Source organism: Sander vitreus, chromosome 12 (genome assembly GCF_031162955.1).
Source record: "Sander vitreus isolate 19-12246 chromosome 12, sanVit1, whole genome shotgun sequence".
Taxonomy (NCBI): Eukaryota; Metazoa; Chordata; class Actinopteri; order Perciformes; family Percidae; genus Sander; species Sander vitreus.
In genome coordinates, this window is record NC_135866.1 from 28418804 (window position 1) to 28441873 (window position 23070).

The window sequence follows — 23070 nt, forward strand, 5'->3', positions numbered from 1 at the left end:
CCCGACGGGACTCCCGACAACATTTCTTTCACGCTCCAACATGGCAAACTACATTCCAAAAAAACCCACACACACTCATCATTTACCTTGATCCGTCGTTTGTCGTAAACATTCTGGGTCTAATCAACCGTCTAACTTTCCATATTCATTAGTTTCACAAGCACTCTTTCCATAGAAATCCTCATTGATAGAGAACCAGAGGCCAAAAATCTAAACCACGACATGCCTGTAAGAGCACCAACTCCTTCAGCGGAAAAAAAACAAAAACAAGCTAGATCAGCGTCATTCGACGCTGTACATAAACGTCCATCCTTCACCACAGTGTGTTTTCAACAGGCATTCACAAAAGGCACAACAACGAAAAAAAAAGAAGAAAAAAAAAGGCTTCAGCGATTGTGTCTACAGAGAGGGTGTCGCAGGGAAACTATTTTTTTTTTCCCCCTTCCCTTGACTTTCAGGATCAATTCCCTTTTTTTCGCTTCAGGTACTTATAATCTAATAATGCGTTTGCCTGCGAGCTTGAGCAAAAAAACAACAACAGTGCAAATAAAGTCCTGTCGACGTAAATCAAGTATTTTCTACGTAGACTTATCAGTCGAGCTGGAGTAACAGGTTCCAGGATTCTAGCACCATATCTGGGAGAAAGAAATGAGAAACATCACACCGTCACCCCCCTGTACCAAAACTCTGAACTCTTGGTGCATTTCAGGCAGGAAATTAGCACTCTGCGTCCACTGAAGAGTCACGGCATCTCAACAGACGATCGGAACGAGAACGCCCCGTTGTCGTGACGGCTAGTTACCTGTCACGTCTGTTAACCGAGCGTCCGAATGGTAGCTAGTGTTCATTTCCTCCGTCCTGAACGCAGCTCACCCGCGTTCCCTCGCCTTCAGGGGGAACCGAACTGCTTCAGACAGGACGCAGCCGTTTTATCGTCACAATTGGATTTTTAAATTTGTCTCCCTATGACCCCCCCCGTCCCCCCTGCCTCGCCTCTTCCTTAGACAGTATGTGCCTGCTGATAAGTTTAATTCCACAGTTTTTTTTTTTTTTTAACAGGAAATGAAAAGAGAGGAGAGCGTAGCTGTGAAAGCTTGCTCTGCTTTTCCCAAAAAAAAATGCAATGCCACAAAATGCTTCACGTGCACACACTGCGAGCAACTAAACAAAAACGCCCCCACCCACTTCCAGACATTTTCGACAGACACGACTGCCTACTTTGTCTCGAAGGGTACGTTTTGGTTGCAGATACCCACGTGCCCTTCGCGTCTGACGCTCAAACCAGCACGGATGTCACATCACGGCCGTTAGACACAAGCTATGCAATACAGCTAAGCTAGTTAGCAGTGTTAGCACACAGTAAACAAAAAAAACAACAACAACAACCCAGCGGAGGCAGGTGATCCTTTACAGAAGATCGGAGGAAGAAATCGCTGGGGCGACACTCAGCAGGAGGAACTGTACCAATAGTCCACAGTCAAAGCTGAAAATAAAAAAAAATTAAAAAACAAACAACAAACGAAAATCATCTAGTGTAAATAAACCTACCAAAAAGTTTGAGGCGACGTACACCAAAAGATCAGAGTCTTGTTTTGATGAGATTTAGATGTTAAGTCTTGCATATGGATGTGAACATGTGTTTAAAAACACATCAGCTAATTATGAGCCATAATTAAGCTACATAGAGATGCACAACGGTGCCACTCGACATGCAAACAAGCCCCCTCGCTATGAGAGCCAATCAGGGCGGAGTCGGTTGTACGCGTGGCCCTTCCCATCATCCACCCGAGTGGCGTCCGACCACGCCCTGATGCTTCGCACACAAGACTAGTTTAATCCCACCGGGGGCCATTTGGACAGAACGAATACATTTCAGTGTCGTCTGTGCCGACTTAGAAGCCAACACAACTACGCGATGCAAAAAGAGAAATGGAGAAATAAGACTGAAATAAAAAATAAAATAAATAGAATAAAAAGAATGAAACGGTGCTCTACATGCACAGTAAAGTGCTTTTTGTCTGCAAGCCCTGATCCAGGAAAGAAGGCGTCCTCTATTCTCGTTTGTGACCGGTGATTCTGGGATATAAGTATTGAGTAGCCCTGACTTATATTTCCTTTATGTTTTTTTTTTTTTTTTAGACGCATCCGTGGAGTGTAGTGGGGGGGGGGGGCAGGGAGTCGCCCTACTGCGGGGACTTGGGCGGGGTGTGGTGGGGATCTTTGCTGGGCGTTTTCCCTGGGTGCGACGGCGGGGAGGCCCACCGGCCGGCTGGCCTTCGCGCCTCCCTCGCGGGTCTGCCTGGGGTGACGGCAGCCGAGCCGGGTTTGGAGGAGGGGGGGTATGTCTCTCTGGCCTTGGCCTCCCCTGCAGGAGGAGGGGCGGCGGCAGCAGTGTCGGGGCACTTCCTCTCCTCGCCCCCGGGGGCAGCGCAGGCTGGCTTGGCATCCTTGGGGGTCGGTGGGTGCTGTGATGTCGCCGTGTCCTTCACCCGCTGGCAGATCTCAGCGTAGGAGGGCTTCCTCAGCTCCTGGCAGGAAAACAACAACAACAACAACAACTGAGTCAGGAAATATTCTGCACAGCGCGCCTGTCTACTGGCCTCCATGTCTTTCTGCACACCTGTTACACGATTTATGTATCCACCATAGTTTGGACGATACGATAACACAGTTAACACCGATTTTCTACCAGCACAGACATTGTTATACAACCATCTTTACCATGTTTAAGTTATTGGCTAATTCTGTGAATTAAATATCTGACTAATCATTTCCATGTCATCATTTTATCTGTAAACGGTAGAACTAAATGATAGGATCAAAAAACTATCAAGGCAAATGACCACATTTACCTTGAAAATGAAAATGTAGTGGCTATATTTGACAATATCAAATAATCTACATATAGCTAGCTCACCGCGTAGACCGCTATAATGGCAGTTTAAGACAAATTGATTGTTGTATAAAGCATTTCTTATCATTCATGTTACCCCTGGATTCATACTACTTCAGGTATTACGCTGAATATGTTTAACGTACAAAGCATCTCTGTTCTCTGTGCTATTCAGAGGACGGGGACAACGTGTCTGTGAAATGATAATGCTTGACCCTGAAGTTGGATAAATAGCACAGCTATCCTCACTCACTGGGGCATACATGCACTTGACGTACGTGTGTTGCTGTGGCTCCCTCTGCAAATGATTAAATACACCTAGAGTAAAGTGTTGCCTAAAAGTGTTTATTCAAACAAGACTTGCCATCACAGCGCGTACCATTAAGGCTCTCTCGCCCCTTTTCCTCTCTGTCACTATCTAAATAAGGCTTAAGAAATGCCTACAAAAATAAAACCACCAAACTTAAAACATGGCTGTTACTACCACTGTACAAACAGAGTTCATGAAATGTCAACATTTTCACAGGTTCAACCTGACAGCAGTGATGTTACTGAGCAAGTTATCTGTGTACAGATTTTAATTCGCTGTACCTTACATAACCTTTAGGGATTTCTCTTCACATCTCCATCTTTCTATCATCCTGTTTCAGCTGCAGCTTTCAGCACTTCTCTTGCGTTTTACTGCAATTCTTAAAACTAAAGCCGAGGCGAATGTCACCAGAACTGAAGCAGAGATTTGTTTTTTTTCCTGCCCAGAGCCAGCCTTTCCTTAAAGGTATCATGGCATGAAAATGTCACTTTGAGGTTTTTTATCGTTAATATGAGTTCCCCCAGCCTGCCTATGGTCCCCCAGTGGCTAGAAATGGTGATAGGTGTAAACCGAGCCCTGGGTATCCTGCTCTGCCTTTGAGAAAATGAAAGCTCAGATGGGCCGATCTGGAATCTTCTCCTTATGAGGTCATAAGGTGAAAGGTTACCTCCCCTTTCTCTGATTTGCCCACCCAGAGAATTTGGCCCACCCATGAGAGAGAGAGAGACATCATGGCTTGCAAACAAGCAAAGTGGCAGTTGGTCAAGGCCACACCCCCACCCTCCACCTTGCCCCCCCCTCTCCTCCTCAATAGCATTTAAAGCTACAGACACAGAAATGGCACATCCTAAAGAAAGCTCATTGTGGGACTGGCTCTAGTGGCTGTAATTCTGCACCAAGGCTGAATTTCGGGAACAGAGGGGACCACTAAGGCCTATATAAAAGAGACTTCAGATACAGTATTAGGGGACCACTAAGGTCTATATAAAAGAGACTTCAGATACAGTATTAGGGGACCACTAAGGTCTATATAAAAGAGACTTCAGATACAGTATTAGGGGACCACTAAGGTCTATATAAAAGAGACTTCAGATACAGTATTAGGGGACCACTAAGGTCTATATAAAAGAGACTTCAGATACAGTATTAGGGGACCACTAAGGCCTATATAAAAGAAACTTCAGATACAGTATTAGGGGACCACTAAGGTCTATATAAAAGAGACTTCAGATACAGTATTAGGGGACCACTAAGGTCTATATAAAAGAGACTTCAGATACAGTATTAGGGGACCACTAAGGCCTATATAAAAGAGACTTCAGATACAGTATTAGGGGACCACTAAGGTCTATATAAAAGAGACTTCAGATACAGTATTAGGGGACCACTAAGGTCTATATAAAAGAGACTTCAGATACAGTATTAGGGGACCACTAAGGTCTATATAAAAGAGACTTCAGATACAGTATTAGGGGACCACTAAGGCCTATATAAAAGAGACTTCAGATACAGTATTAGGGGGATCACTAAGGTCTATATAAAAGAGACTTCAGATACAGTATTAGGGGACCACTAAGGTCTATATAAAAGAGACTTCAGATACAGCATTAGGGGACCACTAAGGTCTATCTAAAAGAGACTTCAGATACAGTATTAGGGGACCACTAAGGTCTATATAAAAGAGACTTCAGATACAGTATTAGGGGACCACTAAGGTCTATATAAAAGAGACTTCAGATACAGTATTAGGGGACCACTAAGGCCTATATAAAAGCATCCAAAAAGCAGCATGTCATAGGACCTTTAAAATGGCACCAATTTTCTTCAGGAACCTTATGGGAGAGTGGCAACTGCGATCAATTCCGAATAACAAAAACTTTCCTTGCAGTTGTTAAAACTAAATCTTTTAGACAGATACCTGTACACAAAAACGCACAACTTGTTCTCCCAGGAGTTACTTGTTTGTAATCAAAATCAATATGAAACAGTTTAAGGGGTGATTAAGTTCCCCCTTTTTGTTCATGCTGAGATTGATTTGTCTGAGAGTTGATTTCTACAAATTTAAAGAAGAGATCAATATACTGACTGTGGCTGCGCCGTTGACTTGCACCGATTTGCTTGCAGTGGACAGCGTGCCGGGAACTCGCTCCACAGACAACTGCACCTCCTTCGACTTCACCTCCGTCACCTTCACCTCCCTGAAACAAACACAAACAAGGAGGCAACGCCGTGTCAGATAGGTGGTGAAAAGGTCGCGAAACATGACAGGAACTCAATGTGAGCAGCCGGACTGACTCACGTGCGAATTACATGATCATTACAGCACCCAGGAAGCCTGTCAGAGCATTTATGGGGGAGAAAAGCTACGTTCTGTGAACATGGGGGGAAAAATCAAGAGAGAGAAGAGCAACACAGCAAATTTGATGCTCAGTGATGCCTGTAGCATACAGCAGATGCACAGTACAGTAAAAAAAGAGTAGCAGTCAGAAGCAGAGTATGAGGGCGTGCCCTGACAGTACCTAGGTAAGGACTACTAGCCAGTCAGAAGCAGAGTATGAGGGCGTGCCCTGACAGTACCTAGGTAAGGACTACTAGCCAGTCAGAAGCAGAGTATGAGGGCGTGTCCTGACAGTACCTAGGTAAGGACTACTAGCCAGTCAGAAGCAGAGTATGAGGGCGTGCCCTGACAGTACCTGTGGGTAAGGACTACTGTGCCAGTCAGAATGAGCAGATGAGGCGCCCTGAGAAACTGTGTGGCACCAGCCCGTCAGAAGCAGAGAGCGTGCCCTGACAGTACCTAGGTAAGGACTACTAGCCAGTCAGAAGCAGAGTATGAGGGCGTGCCATGCTAGCAGCTACGTGAGCATTATAACGCGTGTTACAAAGTGACTAAGTCCCTTTGGGGTGGAGTTTGGGCTTTTTCACTTTGTAAACCTATAACATGCACAAAAAAGATATATAACACAATAAAGGAAAGGGAAAAGCCAAAAAGCATAATATGAGCACTAAATCGACGTCTTGGGTAGGTACGTGGAGATGCCGACCCTACGCCGTAGCCTGACGTGCACCTCTCAAAAAATGTAACTACACGTCGCGGCGACGCACGTCACTTGGCCGTGACTTGGTAACGTTGCACTCCCCCCCACTCTTCTCACAGTTCTAGAAAAAAAAATGGATTATTGAAAAAGCAGCAGTTATCGTTTTTATTTCATTATTATTTTATAACTGAAAAAGCAGGAGGAACCAAGTTGAGTTAACAAAGTCTCTAACCTTTAGAAACGCTACCCCAAACTTCACTCAGAGTTGAAAAATTGTGATCGAGTTACAGACCTAATTTTGACACACCTCATAAGTCACCGGTGTCTCGCCCTTTACCGTTTGTTCTCAGGTGTATCCTTAAATGCCATTTGCTTCTACGCTTGTCCGGAAAACAGATCAACTGTATTTGTTATCTGTAGCCTCTTAAAAGGTACAACGCACACCGACCCTCTAGCCATTGCCAGTATTTCCATTTTCTCTTGCAGTTACTGCACGTAACGTGCATCAACTTCTCACTGTAAAATGTCCATGGTTACACTTCACATTCAACGCGGTCAGTGTGGTTCTTACGCAGGTGGGAGGGAGGGAGCGGGACTGTGTGGCGGGCCGGCGGCTGGGGTCAGAGTCGAGGCTGCGGCTGGGGTTGGCGAGGGCTGGAAGCTTGTGGGCATCGGGGACGGGGAGGTCCGAAGCGGCTCTTTGGGGCCCGCTGGAGACAGCGCCCCTCCAGCACTGGAATCAGCACTTACATGCTGCAATGAAAACACACAAACAGGAAGATATTAAAAGCATAAAAGCAAGATCTTCTAGTAGTATTATCATTATCAGTTCAACTTTCTATACTACACACATATATCGAAGGAACAGGAATATTTGATGATAAATCTACGGTCTTGGTGCTGCAGCTTTTAACCTTGAATTCTCCAGGGCTGGGTATCGTTAAAAAGATTTTGATACCAATACCCTGACTTTGATACCGGTTCCTAAACAATACTTTTTTCGATACCAATTTTATAAAAACAAAAAGAAATTACGGCACAATCTTGGTGAGTCGTCTCTGTGCGTAACAAGAGTTTTTCCTGCCTGCCTCTGCGACATGTAACGTTAGACAGCCAATCACAGACATTATTAGATCTTGGTAGAAGCATGCTGCATGCTTATTGGCTCACTGACGCTGATGAGATTTACTCCTCAGGTATTGAATGACGAGCCATTTTTCAATACTCAATACTTCGGAGGCCATTCAGTCGAACTCGGTACCCAGCCCTAGAATTCACACAACTAATTACGTTTGAAACGCAGCATCTCAAGGTTGTAGTTGCTCTCCTCCTCCACTCTTCTGCCCTCCTGCCTGTGACCCAGAAATCGATCTTAGCGCGCCATGTTAAAGGATGTCTCAATTCCTAAAATGCATCTCGAGGAGAAAGGAGGCTTGACGGAAAAGCTATGAGCGAGGACTCAAAGGGTTATCCTTTGCGTAACTTTGATTACTAAATTTGAGAGATTATTTCTTAACGCTTCTTAATTTCTCGATAATATAAAGGGGCCGGGCCGATATCCTTGTAATATACGGATAACAAGGACACCCAGTGAGGTAGCTCAGTTTCAGTGCCAGTCCTTACCCGCTCCTTGGCGTTTCCGACGACTACGCTGCTGGCCAGCCGGTTGTCAAACACGTCGTCGGTCTTGAGCTGGCCGGCTGCTCCGGGCAGGGGAGGGAAGCTGGAGAGGCCCAGCTCGAAGCTCGGAGACGGGGGTTTGGGAGGAGGCGGCGACTGAGGCGTCACTCTCTAAACGGCGGCAACAAACAGAGTCAGCGCAAAACTTGAAGAAGAAGAAGGAGGGAAAAGAAACATCTTTCAAACACAAAGTCAAACTCTAATCAGACGATGGGGCGTCTGCCGATAGCTCTTGACCCACTGTGAGCTTAAAAAACAGAAAACAATGACACTGAGGGCCCCATTTTAAGGATTGTCTTTAGGGCGTGTCCAAATCCACTTTTGCTAGTTTAACGGTGGAAAAAAGGGGTCCATGCGCATGGTTCAAAAGGGTTGTACTTAGTGTCTTCATTAATCATAGGTGTGTTTTGGGCGTAACATGCAATAAACCAATCAGAGATCATCTCCCATTCCCTTTAAAAGCCAGGCGCGTTTGGACCTTGGCGCATTGCTATTATGATGGAGGATTTGCGCCGTAATATTTTTATTCGTCATCTTCTGCATGTGTGTGTGCTGCTGCACTTCCCTGTGTGTGCGTAACAAGCATAGTGTGCGCACGCTGTGCACGAGCCTAGGCGCATTTTACTAGTTCACTGTTAAAATAACAATGAAATGCTGCGTTATTGACTTTAGACCAGGTTTTTGTTGGTCAATAGCACGATACCTTCCCGCTGCCTCAAGATAGCAATACGCCCAGAATGCACCGGAACACACCTCCCTGTAAGTCCAGCACGCCCAGAATGCACCGGAACACACCTCCCTGTAAGACCAGCACGCCCAGAATGCACCTGAACACACCTCCCTGTAAGACCAGCACGCCCAGAATGCACCTGAACACACCTCCCTGTAAGACCTGCACGCCCATGGGCGCACAGATGGGCGCAGGTGTATTTGCTATTTAAACGACTGCGTCGGTCTTAAACTAGCAAAGCCACTTGTGTCGGGCTTTGTGCTGCGCTGCGCCGGGTGCGAGATAGGACCCCGATATACGTAATGACATTACAGGATCAATTGAATCCTGCTTTCAGCGTTTCCTTTACATTTGTCTAAATTAGCTATATTCATACCAAGGGTACATTTGAATGATGAGGACAACAAAAAGGTACTTACTGTAAACTTTTCGTCCCTCTTTTTCCTAGAAGCAGAAACATTTTTCCTTTAAGAAAGAGAACACTTCACTTTACAAACATCCAGTCTAGCTGAAACAATGACTACACCTTGCACAATGTAAAAAGGAAAAAGATGACTTCTGCACCACATTAACCATATTTGAGAGTATTCACATCATTTGATTTAACGGCCTGCAGTTAAAGGTTCACGTCTCAAGACTGACTGACAAAGTTAGATCCAATATCCACTGTTAATGCAGATGAGCAGCAAAGCTCTATTTTATAGTGATCTCGCAGTTTTTTTTCCCCCCCACATAGAAAGATTGTGTGTGAGAGTGACTGTGTGGTTCGAGTCCGACATGTGACGATTTCCTGCATGTCTTCCCTCTCTCTCCCCCCTTTCTTACCTAGCTGTACCACTTTAAAAACATTAAAATACAAATGATTTTGGATCAAAGACAAAGGTTTTCACAACTCCTCTAAGTATCTGTCAGCGATCTCTAAATAGTTAATCCAATGTGTAACTGTATTCATACTACTACAACATACTACTACATTTTAGGCACTGTTTGGCTTAAGAAACAAATAGTGCGGACATAGAGTATCGGCCCAGTTTAAATGTGAAGCTGGTGGTCACTACTTCGGTGAAACTGAAGCCTTTTGGACATTACTTTAGAAATTGATAATAAATAAATCTAGATTTAAAAGGCTCTAATGTTTTGATTTGTAGCTAGTGATGTTCAATGTAAAGATGGTTGTTCATCTACCCTAGGGTCGGGCATCGTTTGGATTTTTACGATTCCGATGCCGAACCGGTACTTTTAAAACGATTCCGATTCCTAAACCGATTCTTGAAAAACTGAAATGACATCGAAGAAAGGCTTTTACGTCCGTTTTGGTGAGCCCAGAGGGAAAATATGGCATTTGAAAAGTAGCCTACATTTACAGTAGCTAGCTAACAGTAGACTACAGAGAAAGTGTGATATTTTTATGACAGAGGGAAAATATTTCAGTCGAGACATTAAGTGGAACCGGAATTTGTGTTCTAATCCGGTCTGATTCCTACCGGTTGTGTAGGAACCGGTTCCATAGTGGAACTGGGTTTCGGTACCCAACCCTACATCTACCTGGTGAAAATGTACATGTATAAATGTTCATAAAAGACCAGACTATCTAAACTCAGTCTTTCCAGAAAAAAAAAAAGAGTTTTTTTGTGATTGTTGCAGCCGAAAATCCTTGAATATGTGATGGAATATGCGGGATATTTATGCAATTTTATGCTATGAAATTGCGGGAACTTGCAAAAACTGTGGCTTCATCACGGCTTCATCGCGGCGTTTGCAGCTGTTCGATGATGTTCACGTCGATTAAAGGAGAACTCCGGTCGATTCCAACACGTAGCTCGGTTGTTTTTAAATTTGGAGTGCTGTCAGTAGCGAGAAAAATGAAAACAGTCGGTGCTGCCTACACCGTGTTATCCTCCTGCTAGCGTTAGCACCCAACAGGCTTAAACAGGGCAAGTTTTAAACTCTTTAGCCCTTTAACAGGGCTGAATTAGCAGAACGTTCATGCATTTCTTTCACATCTACTGCAGTCAGATTCACTGTGTTCACTCGGAAGGAATCACTTCACATGGGTAGGCACTTTTAATGACATTTCAAACATGTTAAGAGGCTAAAAACACGTTTAAAACTTGCCCTGTTTCAGCCTGTTGGGTGCTAACGCTAGCAGGAGGATAACACGGTGTAGGCAGCACCAATTGTTTTCGTTTTTCCTCGCTACTGACAGCACTCCAAATTTACAAACAACAGAGCTACGTGTTGAAATCGACCGGAATTCACCTTTAATTACGTCACTTCATAACGTTCCCATGGCAACAGGGGAAAATGGCTGCTCTTGTGTGAAGTAAACACAACATTTTTCAACTTTCTGCTAAGATATATGGGACTTTGTTGCAATGAAAATGCGGGGATTATGAAATCATGCAAGCCCCGCATATTATGCGCGGAAATCGGCAATTTATGCAACGAAAGTGCCCCCACCCCCCCGCATAAATATGCAGACTTTGGCTGATTATGCATTGAATTATGCGATCGCATAAGCGCATTTTTCTGGAGGGACTGTAAAGTGCCGGGTGTTAAAAAACAACATCATCAGGACAGCACGGTGCCACTATTGAACCACAGCCGTTGGTTCTGCTCTGGAGCAGTGTCGTACCTTCCTCGGCCGATACCCAGGGAGTAGTCCGGGATTATGGGCTCGGTCACACGCCCCGTGCCCACGGTGTCTCTGCGAGGGAAGGCTGCGGTGGAGGGTAACCTGGTTCGGGGCTGGCTGGCGGGGAGTCGTGTCGGCGGGCTGCTGCGGATCCCGTTGAGCCGATCGCTGGGGAAGCTGGGAAAGAGACCCGGGTTGTCCAGAAGCCCGGCGCTGCGGTCCGCTGTGGGGATGGTCGGCCTCAAGTGAGGTTTACTGTGATTCCTGCGGGACACGGGAACACTTCATGAAATTAACTAAAAGATATCAGATAGGTCTGCAGTTTGTGTGTATTTGTCAAAGGAGAAAGCGAACCCTTCTGAAAATAAATTCATCAGACCATCATTTAACCATATTCAGAACTTTGGGTTTAGAGAATATGACCCGAGAAAGTCCCAACTTCACTGTAAAATAGATACAAAAATAATAAGCCATTCAAACCTGTTCCTGGGCGAGTAGTGTCTGACAGTGAGGGGGGACGTCGCTGGTTTGAAACTGTGTGATGTAAATCCATTGATGAACCGATTGTTGTGAAACGGGGAAACCTGGTCAACAGAAAACATTCAAACGTAGTCATCCTCAACATTATCAAAAGCACTGGTACAAAAGGTGACCGTCAAGACCTTTTTAAGACCATTATGAATGAAATGTAAGACCTATATCATAAATAAAAAACTAAGTCAGAGTCCGGAAACATCGTCTACCATTTCTTCATCGGTATTATAGGACTGGTGTCTACATTGGCTGCAAAATAAGTTGCATGTTGGTCCATTTGTAGTCGTAATACAGCGAATTATATTTGGACTAGCGACAGAAAGAACTACAACACCACAGAATAATAAAAAATAAAACATTCTAAAGCGCTGCATGCACGTAGGAAAATTAAGACCTGTGGAAAATGATTTAAGACCTAGAACACAATACTTCATCTAATTTGAGACTTCTTAAAGCTATAGTGCGTAGTTTCTGTCGCTCCCATGAGGAATTCTAAGTACTGACAACAACACTGTCGGCGCGTCCACATGATACAAGCCTTCCGTGATCACCCCCCACCCCTCCGCCACACAGTTGCTAGTAGCCTAGGAGGACAAGGAGGATTAAAAAAACATGATGGACTCTTCAGAAGAGGTAACCATCTTCACTCAAGCTTCTGCGCGGGAAAGTCGCCGGATGACAATCTTCCGAACATACTGAGAAATCCAGAGAGAGTTGTGTGGAGCTGATAGTCTTAATTAGCTTTGTAGCAACTCATTTGGCAACGGCTTGAATGCAACGGACGTTCATTAATATCAAAACGTTGAGCACTAAAGCTTTAAGGCCTACAATTTTAATTTTGAAATTGTATGGTTATTCTCCCGATTCACATCTCCCCGCTTACTCTTACCATTGTGGGGTCGATGAAGCTGTGTGTGGTCGACCAGGCCTGCGGCGTGATGAGGCTGTACAAGGGAAACTGCTGCTGGGGGCTGTAAACCGGCGGGATGTAGTAGGAAGTGTAGCGCTGCTGGGCGTACGGGTTCACCTCCACCGGCCGGTAGCCGTTCTTTGGCATGAAAGTGTTGATAGCGATTGCCTTCGCCTTTATCCTCGCCTGGGAGGGAGGGGGAAGGGGGCAGAGAGAGAGAGAGAGAGAGAGAGAGAGAGAGAGAGAGAGAGAGAGAGAGAGAAATCTAAGTATGTGATTTTAATTATTTAAACCGTGTATCATTAATATCTTTAGTAGCAGTTCACATGTAACATTAACAATTATTATTATTAAAATATAAAAAATGAAATCACAAGTTTGGTTACATTTAACTTTCACTTAAATCCAATACATTTTGATAATTGTCGGCCTAGGTCTACATCTTTTTCTCTAATTACTCCTCGTTATTAAATACGCATTTGTGCCATTAGTTTATTGCTAATCACTTAGCAGCTAACATGCTGCCGGAAGAAGGGTTCAATCATGTATCGACCTGAATTTAAGCAATAACTTTGACAGTAACAGCTGACCAAATGTGCACGGAGCCAGCCACACAAGTCCCATATACATTTTAAAATTAGTACAGCACGTGGCGAGTACATCAGCCCATGTGGTTCAGAAACAGAAGCTTTGGCTGTGTGCAGTCTAACACTAATGTTATATTAACAAGTGGGGAAAAGAAAGATTTGAAGAAGCAGCTCTGTCCAGCCAGGATTTTCTTCGGGAGTATCAACGGGGATTTTCATACATACATTAACTACTTAAAAGTGTGAAGTCACATCATCTCTAAATTAACCTCTTAATGTCCGGGAAATGTGTTCGGAGTCTGTGACAGTACAGGAAAATATGTTATGAACCAAAAAGCCATATCTGAATGACAAAAAATAAATAAAAATAAACGGCAAGTATATGAATTAGGTTTCAAAATCGTGAAAAACTAAGCAGTTCTCTCAGCTCTGAGGCGCTGGGAGCGTTACTGCTAAAAGACTGAACAGACCGATGCATTGCAACGTGGGTGAAATGAAAAAAAGAAAATGGTGTTGACCGCCCGTCACTTGAAAACCAGGAAGTTAACGGAAAAATGAGTGCGTTTAATTTAGACTCTTTTCCTGAAATTGGACGACAATTGACCAAAGTTCATACTGATAAGTATATGATGCTGTCTTTAAAAAAAAAAAAAAAAGGTTGTTTAAAGCTATAGTGCGTAGTTTCATGCCTCCCCCATGAGGAATTCTAAGTAATGACTGTTGGTGCGTCCACATGATGCAAGCCTTCCCGTGATCGCGCACCACCCCAAAACCTGCAAACTAGCGTACAGTAATGTAATGTAACCTACCTTAATAGGCTTCCCTTGAAAGGTCTTCACCTCCTCACGGAGATACTGATATGCCTTTATTAAGAGAAAGAGAACAACACGGTGTTAGAAACAGAAATACGAACGACAACTTCATTCATTGGACAATCACTCAAACAAGTTAAAAAAAAATGTTGGGAAAACAAAGTACATCAGTGGGAAAGTTTTAAGAAAAACTATGAAACTATTATATATATATATAAAACAAGTGGATTGAGATAGAAGGAAAATGTAGTGGGCTTAAAAGGTATCATGGCATGAAAATTTCACTTCATGAGGTTGTTTTTTTTAACATTAATATGCGTTCCCCCAGCCTGCCTATGGTCCCCCAGTGGCTAGAAATGGTGATAGGTGTAAACCGAGCCCTGGGTATCCTGCTCTGCCTTTGAGAAAATGAAAGCTCAGATGGGCCGATCTGGAATCTTCTCCTTATGATGTCATAAGGGGAAAGGTTACCTCCCCTTTCTCTGCTTTGCCCACCCATGAGAAAGAGAGAGATATCATGGTTTTCAAACGAGCAAAGTGGCAGTTGGTCAAGGCCACACCCCCACCCTCCACCTTGCCCCCCCTCTCTCCTCCTCAATAGCATTTAAAGCTACAGACACATAAATGGCACATCCTAAGTAAAGCTCATTGTGGGACTGGCTCTAGTGGCTGTAATTCTGCACCAAGGCTGAATTTCGGGAAAGAGACTTCAGATACAGTATTAGGGGACCACTAAGGCCTATATAAAAGAGACTTCAGATACAGTATTAGGGGACCACTAAGGCCTATATAAAAGAGACTTCAGATGCAGTATTAGGGGACCACTAAGGTCTATATAAAAGAGACTTCAGATAAAGTATTAGGGGACCACTAAGGTCTATATAAAAGAGACTTCAGATACAGTATTAGGGGGACCACTAAGGCCTATATAAAAGAGACTTCAGATACAGTATTAGGGGACCACTAAGGTCTATATAAAAGAGACTTCAGATACAGTATTAGGGGACCACTAAGGTCTATATAAAAGAGACTTCAGATACAGTATTAGGGGACCACTAAGGTCTATATAAAAGAGACTTCAGATACAGTATTAGGGGACCACTAAGGCCTATATAAAAGCATCCAAAAAGCACCATGTCATGGGACCTTTAAAGACTGTCTTTTTGTCCCGTGTTATATGCCAAATAAAGGTCAACACAATTTATTTTGAAAATAAATCTTTAATTCCTCTTCCTGTAAAACAAGCTGAACCCACTTGAGCATTAGCTCGTGAGATCATTATCTAGCAGAGCAATACCATTGGAGGCAGTGACTGAGTAATGGACTCGGACTCAAGTCGCTATTCTCTGGACTTGTGACTCAACTTGGACTCGTGAGCACTGATGACTTGGACTTGAGGATTCATGAAATAGGACTCTGAAGATGGATGAAGTTTCTGACTACTTTTATGCGCAATTGTGACGGTGATGGAAAATCCGAGTCTTAGACTGGGACTCGAGTCGCTATTCCCTGGACTTGTGACTCGACATCTTTGTTGACTCGACCATAACACCGATTGGAGGTGTACGTCTGGATGTCACTTTGCAAAAACGTTAACATAAAAAAGAAAAAGAAGTAGTAGTAAAGATATGACTCAGTTTCACCCTCATCCCAATTCTGTGTGTTGGTGGAGGCCAACAGGGCTTGACACCAACTCTTGTTTCACTGTGACTTTAAGGAGAATAATAAATACCAGTCAAATAATAAAGTGTAGGATTTCTTGTCACTTTTGTCGTTACCTGCTGTGCATCTGCTTCTGATTCAAAGGTGATGAACCAGTTGTCGTTGTAGGCAAATTCACAGTTGATGAACTTGGGTAAGTTGTCCCCTTTAAAAAGAGCCTCGACCTCCTGCAGAACAAAACAGGAGATCAAGTTATTTTTATAGTGACGCACTAAAACAACCTTTCCAGACAGCAGCAGCTATGCACGCACCAGTAAACACAATTCAAACCAAGCCAATTACGAATTGAGTCATACAGGAAAAAAGTGTCCGTTTTTATTAGTTTGACCGAAAACCAAGCAGCAACCTCCGGTGCTGAAAGTGAGAGTGGCCCCTTGAGGCTGGTTTCCAAAAAGGTAGTCAATCCCCACTAGTCTATCTCCTTGCCGTTCCACTTCCGGGATTGCTCCGGTGCCACAGGAAATTTCCCCGGATGCATGTATTTTGCCGATGTCCGTTACCTTCCGCTTTCTTAGTGTTGGTGTTCTAACCTCCGGTGGATTTGTGAGGACTGTGGTTAACTGCTCCTCAGATCTCTGCAGGGTAAATCCAGACAGCTAGCTAGACTATCTGTCCAATCTGAGTTTTCTCTCGCACGACTATTTAACAGCGGCTCCGTGCGGCGCTTAGCACCGCCCATGACAATTGTGATTGGTTTAAAGAAATGCCAATACATGAGAGTACTTTTTCTCCCATCCGGAATGCTGAAGATCTTTGCCAGAACCCGATGGGTTCGTCTTCATTTCTATCATTTTACACAGGCATGCGCTCCGGGTTGCGCGGTAAATGAGCGGTCAGGTGATGTGTTTCGATTAGCGCGAAAATGGATGCTGAGGTGGTGAAACGGATTCAGGCCTCTGGAGGACTTATTTCTTTGTTCCAACTTCAAGGTGACCTATAGCCTCCGTTAGTCATGACTAAATGATGTTAAAAAAAAAAATTTTTTTTTATAAATGACTCATTCTTGACAAAAGGCAAAAGAGCTGTGTGCGTGCGCACATTTGAATAATGTCGGGCTGTAAACGGGTTTGGGCTTTTAAAAAACTGTCAATCAAAATGTACTTGTCGGGCTCGGGCCGAATTCTGTCGGACTCTGGCCTTGTCGGGCCAAACTTTTAAGGCCGATTACAGCTCTAATGTGGACTAGCCAGACCCTCCTCCGCTCCGCAGAGTGTGGATGGTCTGGCAAAGCGAGACTAATCCCATCGGACCCCCATGTTACACATGCCCAACTTTACAGCTGAATTAAACAGCCTGGTAGAAACAACAGTTTTGGTCTCTATAGCTAACTCCCCCCTTTATGATAACAGTTTGGGGGTGGAATTTCTTTTCTCACTCACCCGTTTAAATTATATTAACGATTGAAGTTCTGCATAATTTAAGGACATGACACTTTGAGTGACAGGTGGCTGGTGTCAGGCAAGATAGCCACCAACTTTGAGCTTCATTTTGGCTCTTCAGAAACCTATAGGTGACGTCACGGAGACTACATCCACATTGTATACAGTCCATGCCTAAAACAGATATGAACAGCTGGTATTAAGTAAACATCCAAAATCATTCCACACTAATCAAATTGAATTAATTTATGCTGTGTTTAAGTGCTCATATTATGCTTTTATTTCAGGTTTTATTTAGAGGTTATATCAGAATAGGTTTACAGGGTTTCATTTAAAAAAAAAAAAGTTTGTTGTACTGCACATTGCTGCAGCTCCTCTTTTCACCCTGTGTGTTGAGCTCTCCGTTTTAGCTACAGAGTGAGACATCTCACTTCTGTTCCATCTTTGTCACATGTGCAGTAGCTAGGTAAGGACTACTAGCCAGTCAGAAGCAGAGTATGAGGGCGTGCCCTGACAGTACCTAGGTAAGGACTACTAGCCAGTCAGAAGCAGAGTATGAGGGCGTGCCCTGACAGTACCTAGGTAAGGACTACTAGCCAGTCAGAAGCAGAGTATGAGGGCGTGCCCTGACAGTACCTAGGTAAGGACTACTAGCCAGTCAGAAGCAGAGTATGAGGGCGTGCCCTGACAGTACCTAGGTAAGGACTACTAGCCAGTCAGAAGCAGAGTATGAGGGCGTGGCCTGACAGTACCTAGGTAAGGACTACTAGCCAGTCAGACGCAGACTGAGTTAAGGCTGGACTACAATAGAGCTGTTTGGAGCAGTTTGAACAGTGTTTTCTGATGGAGATGGTAAGTCCCTTTGGGGGGGGGACTTTGGGCTTTTTCACTTTGTAAACCTATAACTTGCACAAAAAAAGATATATAACTAGGGCTGTCAAACAATCACTGAATTTCTATAGTTAATTGCGATTAATCGCATATTTTATCACATGATTAAAATTCTATTATTTTGCATTTCAGAACAGTTTTTAAGTACATATTAAAAATGGAAAGCAATTCTTACCAGTGGATCTTGACTGGGAATCAAATGAATGCAAAGAAAGTGACTTTATGAACTTGACTAAGTATTTGTTTAGTATTTATTTACTGTAAACAAAAAACAAATGTGTGAATCTGTCATTATTGCACAATTCCTCCAAGTACCTAACTAAAAAACTAAAAGTCCCTATCCTTACCAGAGTCAATATAGTGTTTAGTAACTCCTAAATAATGTTGATTACTCACTGACGTCCAGTGATCACCAGTTAATCAGACAGCGTTTGCAGCACTTTGCAGCAGTTCCAGTGTGGCTGCTTTCTCCGTGTCGTACAGGCTGTGTATCCGTGAAACTACTGTCCCCCTCGACGGCAACGTATAAGACGGGTCAGAACACGCCAACCGTAGTACTTCTTTAAGACCCGAGTCCTCTACAATGCTGACGGGTCTGCAGTTAGTTGCCACCCATTTTGCAAGAGCTGTAGTCATTTTTTGGGATTTGGTTTCATCCACAGGTCGGCAAGTAGCACTCTCCAAAATACTGCTTTGCCTGAGTGGGTAGCATGCTAACGGCTAGCATCAACCTGAGTCACGTTAATTAGCTCCTAGGTGGTAGCTCAAGCTTGACGCGCGTAATTCGGCTTTACACAACGTGCATGTGGCTTTCAACTTGTCTACGAGCCGTCCGGGAGTTTTGGAAAATATAAATCACCATTCAGAATTGTGTTGCTGCCGTCTTTCTCCATAATGCCTGCAGCAGTAGGAAGTATCGCAGCTTGATGATAAGTAACGGTGCAGCAGAGGGTCAAAATAGTCGCCCGTTAGGTACGACGCAAAGCCGAGTGAAGTGTAAAATAAATTCATAAATGTTGGCATGCGATTTAAAAAATGAACGCGTTGTGCTCAGCCCTTAAACGCATCGTGATTAACGCATTAATGCTGACAGCCCTATATATAAACACAATAAAGGGGAAAAAGCCAAACAGCATAATATGAGCACTTGAAAACATTACACGCTAGTGTAACATTTAGGAACTGAGTAATTCTGTGACTTAGATTTCAGGCTTGTTTTGTTTGAAAACAGAACTGAACTACATTCTCACTTGCCACACCTAACGAATAATGGACTCAAAAAAACATTAAAAAAAAAAAAAGAGCACCCAAAACTCAATATGCCTTGGAAATGAACACCAGATTGTAGTTGTGTTGTATGCAGAGCTGCTGCATGTTTGTTTTGAAGGAGAGCTATGGGTCAATTATCATTTCTAAATCCTGCTGTAAATCATTTAGTTGGCTCTGAATACTTTATGTGGCTGATACATTTTGTTACGTGCCTGTACTGCTGTTGATGCACAATAAATAAAAAAAAGTTAATTAAATAACAATATTAGGTTTCCTCCCTTGATTTTGACCCCATCATTGGTTCTGAATAGGCTTGCTGCGGCAGTCGGTGGTACACGGTTGTCGAGCATACGCCAATTACATTTCTCTCTTTTTTTTTATAGTAAGAAACCCCATTTTAAATGGGCTCATACAAATTCTTACCAATACATTTCAGGTACATTTTCATGACCATACATTCCTCTGAAACGTCTGTGTATACATGAAAAATAAGGATAAAAATATACATTCTGAAATTAATGACAAGCTATATGGTTACATACAAAATAATCATGTATTCAACACTGAAACCAGTACGATGTTTACAGAATAAAATCTGTCAAACGCTGAGAACGCCATTATCTAGTCCTAATTGACACATTTCTGGGAGGCAACGATATTTGAAAAATAAATAAGTAAATAAAAGTGTCCAGTAACATTAACTTCAAAAGGCAGCAGTATCAGAGAGAAACTGTTTTTTGGAATACAAGATTTTGTAACCAAGAGGAAAAACCCTGCATTTCACTTTGGCTCCAAAAGTACATGGGAGTTGTTCAGCTCTATGGAATCAATAAAAACATTCAACTGCACATGACAAACATTCAGCAGAGACTTCGCAAATCAAAAAAAGTGCTTAAAAAACTTCCATCTGCAGCTCCATTAATCAAATAATCATTAACTGGCCTGCGCCTTTAACGGTGACACAAATGAATACAATAAAATGTAAAATGTAAGAGATACTGCAGAGCTGAAAAATGTCCTGTCATGCTGAGGCAGATAAGTCTCAGGTATCATAAGCATTATTGCAAATATTCTACATTCAATGAATCTATATTCTGCTGTTCAGTTTTTTTTTCATCGTCTGCGGCCGTAGCAGGAAAAGGCTTCAGAATGACATTAAACCTAAAAATCTGCACTGTAGCGTTGGTGAAACCTGTGCTGTGGTTGCATTAGTGGAAAAAGAAGGACGGCCTGTGCCTCTACCACAGTTGAGATGTTTAACTTGGATGTATGAATGCAGTATGGGCTCCATTCTCTCCATGCTCCACCCTGCAGTCATGGTTTATTCAACCGATTCTATTATACAGACGGTGTTCTGCAGACTAAATAGTCTCTGGATTCCGCATGCATCACCAAGACCTAGGATTGGGCAAGCTACTGGTATTAGCTACAACCAATGGTGCATTCGCAATTCTGTTTTTGGCCATTTTTAGGGCTTTATTTTCATAGGACGGCTAAAGACATGAAAGGGGAGAGAGAGGGGGGGTGACATGCAGCAAAGGGCCGCAGGTTGGAGTCAATTCCTCCCGCGGCCGCTGCGTCGAGGAGTGAACCTCTATATACAGTATGTGCGCCCGCTCTACTAACTGAGCTAACTCGGCCACCAATTCTGTATTTTAGTTTTTTTTTATTATTATTCTGGATTCATAAAAACGGCTTATTGGTGCATGTAAAAGCAGCTACACACCGGGCTGATAATCGGCCGTTGGACAGTCTGGCGAGGTCGGTGACTTGAGTCTGTTCGGTGTGTTCCGTGCCGTCGTCCGTTGGAGGAGCCGTCGGCCTTCATTTGGGCCGACCTGACGTGCTCAGTCGGAGACAGGGCAGTCGGGACTCACCCGGAAATGGCGAGCGGGATGAGCGTGACTAAGCCTCTCAAAGTCTGACAAAAATCTTTTGTCGATCTGACCTTTGTCGATCTGAAATGAAGACAGATTCAACAACTGCGCGGCCTATTTCTCGCTTAAAATGTTTTCAGAAACACGTTTCGGTGAACTATTTTAGTACAATATGAGATCGTAATCTGAATGAGTCGCCAGTAATGGCCTTTCGAAAAATCCGGAAGCAGCAGCCAGATCCATGTGACGTGTTCGTCCAATCAGCTGCCGGTTTTCATTTTTTGGGCGACAATCCAGATTAGCGCTGTCTGCTGTTATGCCGTCGCTTCGGTGTGTTCCAAGACACTTTTTTGACCAACTCGGGGAGACTGATCATTCCAACTGCCTTTTCTGCCGACGGTCGGCCGTCTGGTTGGTGTGTAACTGCCTTAAGAAAACTAAATAACCAGATAAGCAGAGACGACATTTTAAGTTAAAACACCACACAAGTGTAATTTCAGCTCTAATTTCAGCCAAGTGTCACATACGGTTGTACCTTGAGAATGAAAAATAAATATCAGGATGATCTAGTTGAAGACATACCAAGAAACATGACTAGACCGTGAAGTCAAACTATCAATCACACATCCAGACATGTTTGGTACCTTCAACGCACATATGTTACGCTCGTATTTAGGACGCGAGCAGAGTCCGTGAAAGTGTAAATAAATGAAATAATCCTACTAGTCTTTGCTGACTCGATGTTGGGAAAATCTAATCCCTGCCAAACGTCTATAAACATTAAGGACCATCTTGCAAATCAAAACACCACGCGACATCCACTGACCTCTATAGGCGTGCTCTCAGGAACCTCCCTGAGGATCACGATGCAGCGGTTCTGATTGGGTCGCACCTTCTCCCCCTTCTCATCCACTTGGACCAATGGCAGAGCTGGAGATTAGAACGACAGAATGAGGCATTTACAGATTCTGGTTTGAATTAAAAACAAAAGAAAAAACACACATTGACCGTCTTTTAACCTTGAACTCCTTACTCTTAGGGCCTTTTCACACCTGAAAGTAAGTCCAAACCAAGGTCTACTCTCTTCCTCGTTCTGTTGCGTTTTCCTAGGTGGCGTTGTTTGCTTGAGTTTCGTGCAATCAGTAAATTCTGCCGGCGAGCTCAGCTGTCACACGCCTCACCTCTCGCCCCACCAAGGTCCTAGTTTTTGTTACATTTTACATTCGATCCAGCACTAAAGAACCATACATGACATACAGTGCTCAGCATAAGTGAATACACCCATGCTAAAGTTGACTAAAAAGAGGAATAAAAAAAATCATCTTTAGGAAATTGATCTTAATGCCTTAATTAAAAAGAGGAAAAATCCAACCTTTAAGGACACCAATTTTCTTTGTGAATGAATAATGTAGCGTAAATACATAAATGTTCTTTAAAATACAGGGAGCACAAGTCAGTACACCCCTATGTTAAATTCCCATAGAGGCAGGCAGATGTTTATTTTTAAAGGCCAGTTATTTCATGGATCCAGGATACTATGATCCTGATAAAGTTCCCTTGACCTTTGGAATTAAAATAGCCCCCCCCCCCCACATCATCACATCCCCTTCACCATACCTAGAGATTGGCATGGGGTACTTTCCATAAAATCATCTCTCAATGCAAATCAAACCAGCTATTAGGCTAACTGAAATAAAACCATGCCAATCTCTAGGTATGGTGAAGGGGATGTGATGATGTGGGGCTATTTAACATAGGGGTGTACTTACTTAGGCCCCCTGTATTTTAAGGAAGAACATTTAT

At 43.4% G+C, this 23070-nt stretch overlaps 1 protein-coding gene across 5 annotated transcripts in view; it reads right to left on the minus strand.

Annotated features, from left to right (window-relative positions):
- Positions 1-1555: 1555 nt before the first annotated feature.
- Positions 1556-23070, minus strand: part of larp4b (La ribonucleoprotein 4B) — a 47353-nt gene continuing 25838 nt past the window's right edge. For 2 of the 5 annotated variants that reach the window (XM_078265047.1, XM_078265046.1), the window contains exons 7-17: positions 22094-22197; positions 15908-16018; positions 14127-14180; positions 12710-12916; positions 11767-11870; positions 11287-11550; positions 9071-9116; positions 7865-8032; positions 6813-6994; positions 5290-5401; positions 1556-2528 (exon numbers count right to left, since the gene is read on the minus strand). In XM_078265047.1, coding sequence (XP_078121173.1) covers positions 2184-2528; positions 5290-5401; positions 6813-6994; positions 7865-8032; positions 9071-9116; positions 11287-11550; positions 11767-11870; positions 12710-12916; positions 14127-14180; positions 15908-16018; positions 22094-22197 — 1697 coding nt within the window. In that variant the 3' untranslated portion in view covers positions 1556-2183. The remainder of the gene's footprint in view (positions 2529-5289; positions 5402-6812; positions 6995-7864; positions 8033-9070; positions 9117-11286; positions 11551-11766; positions 11871-12709; positions 12917-14126; positions 14181-15907; positions 16019-22093; positions 22198-23070) is intronic. The other 3 variants (XM_078265048.1, XM_078265050.1, XM_078265049.1) reach the window with 3 other exon arrangements.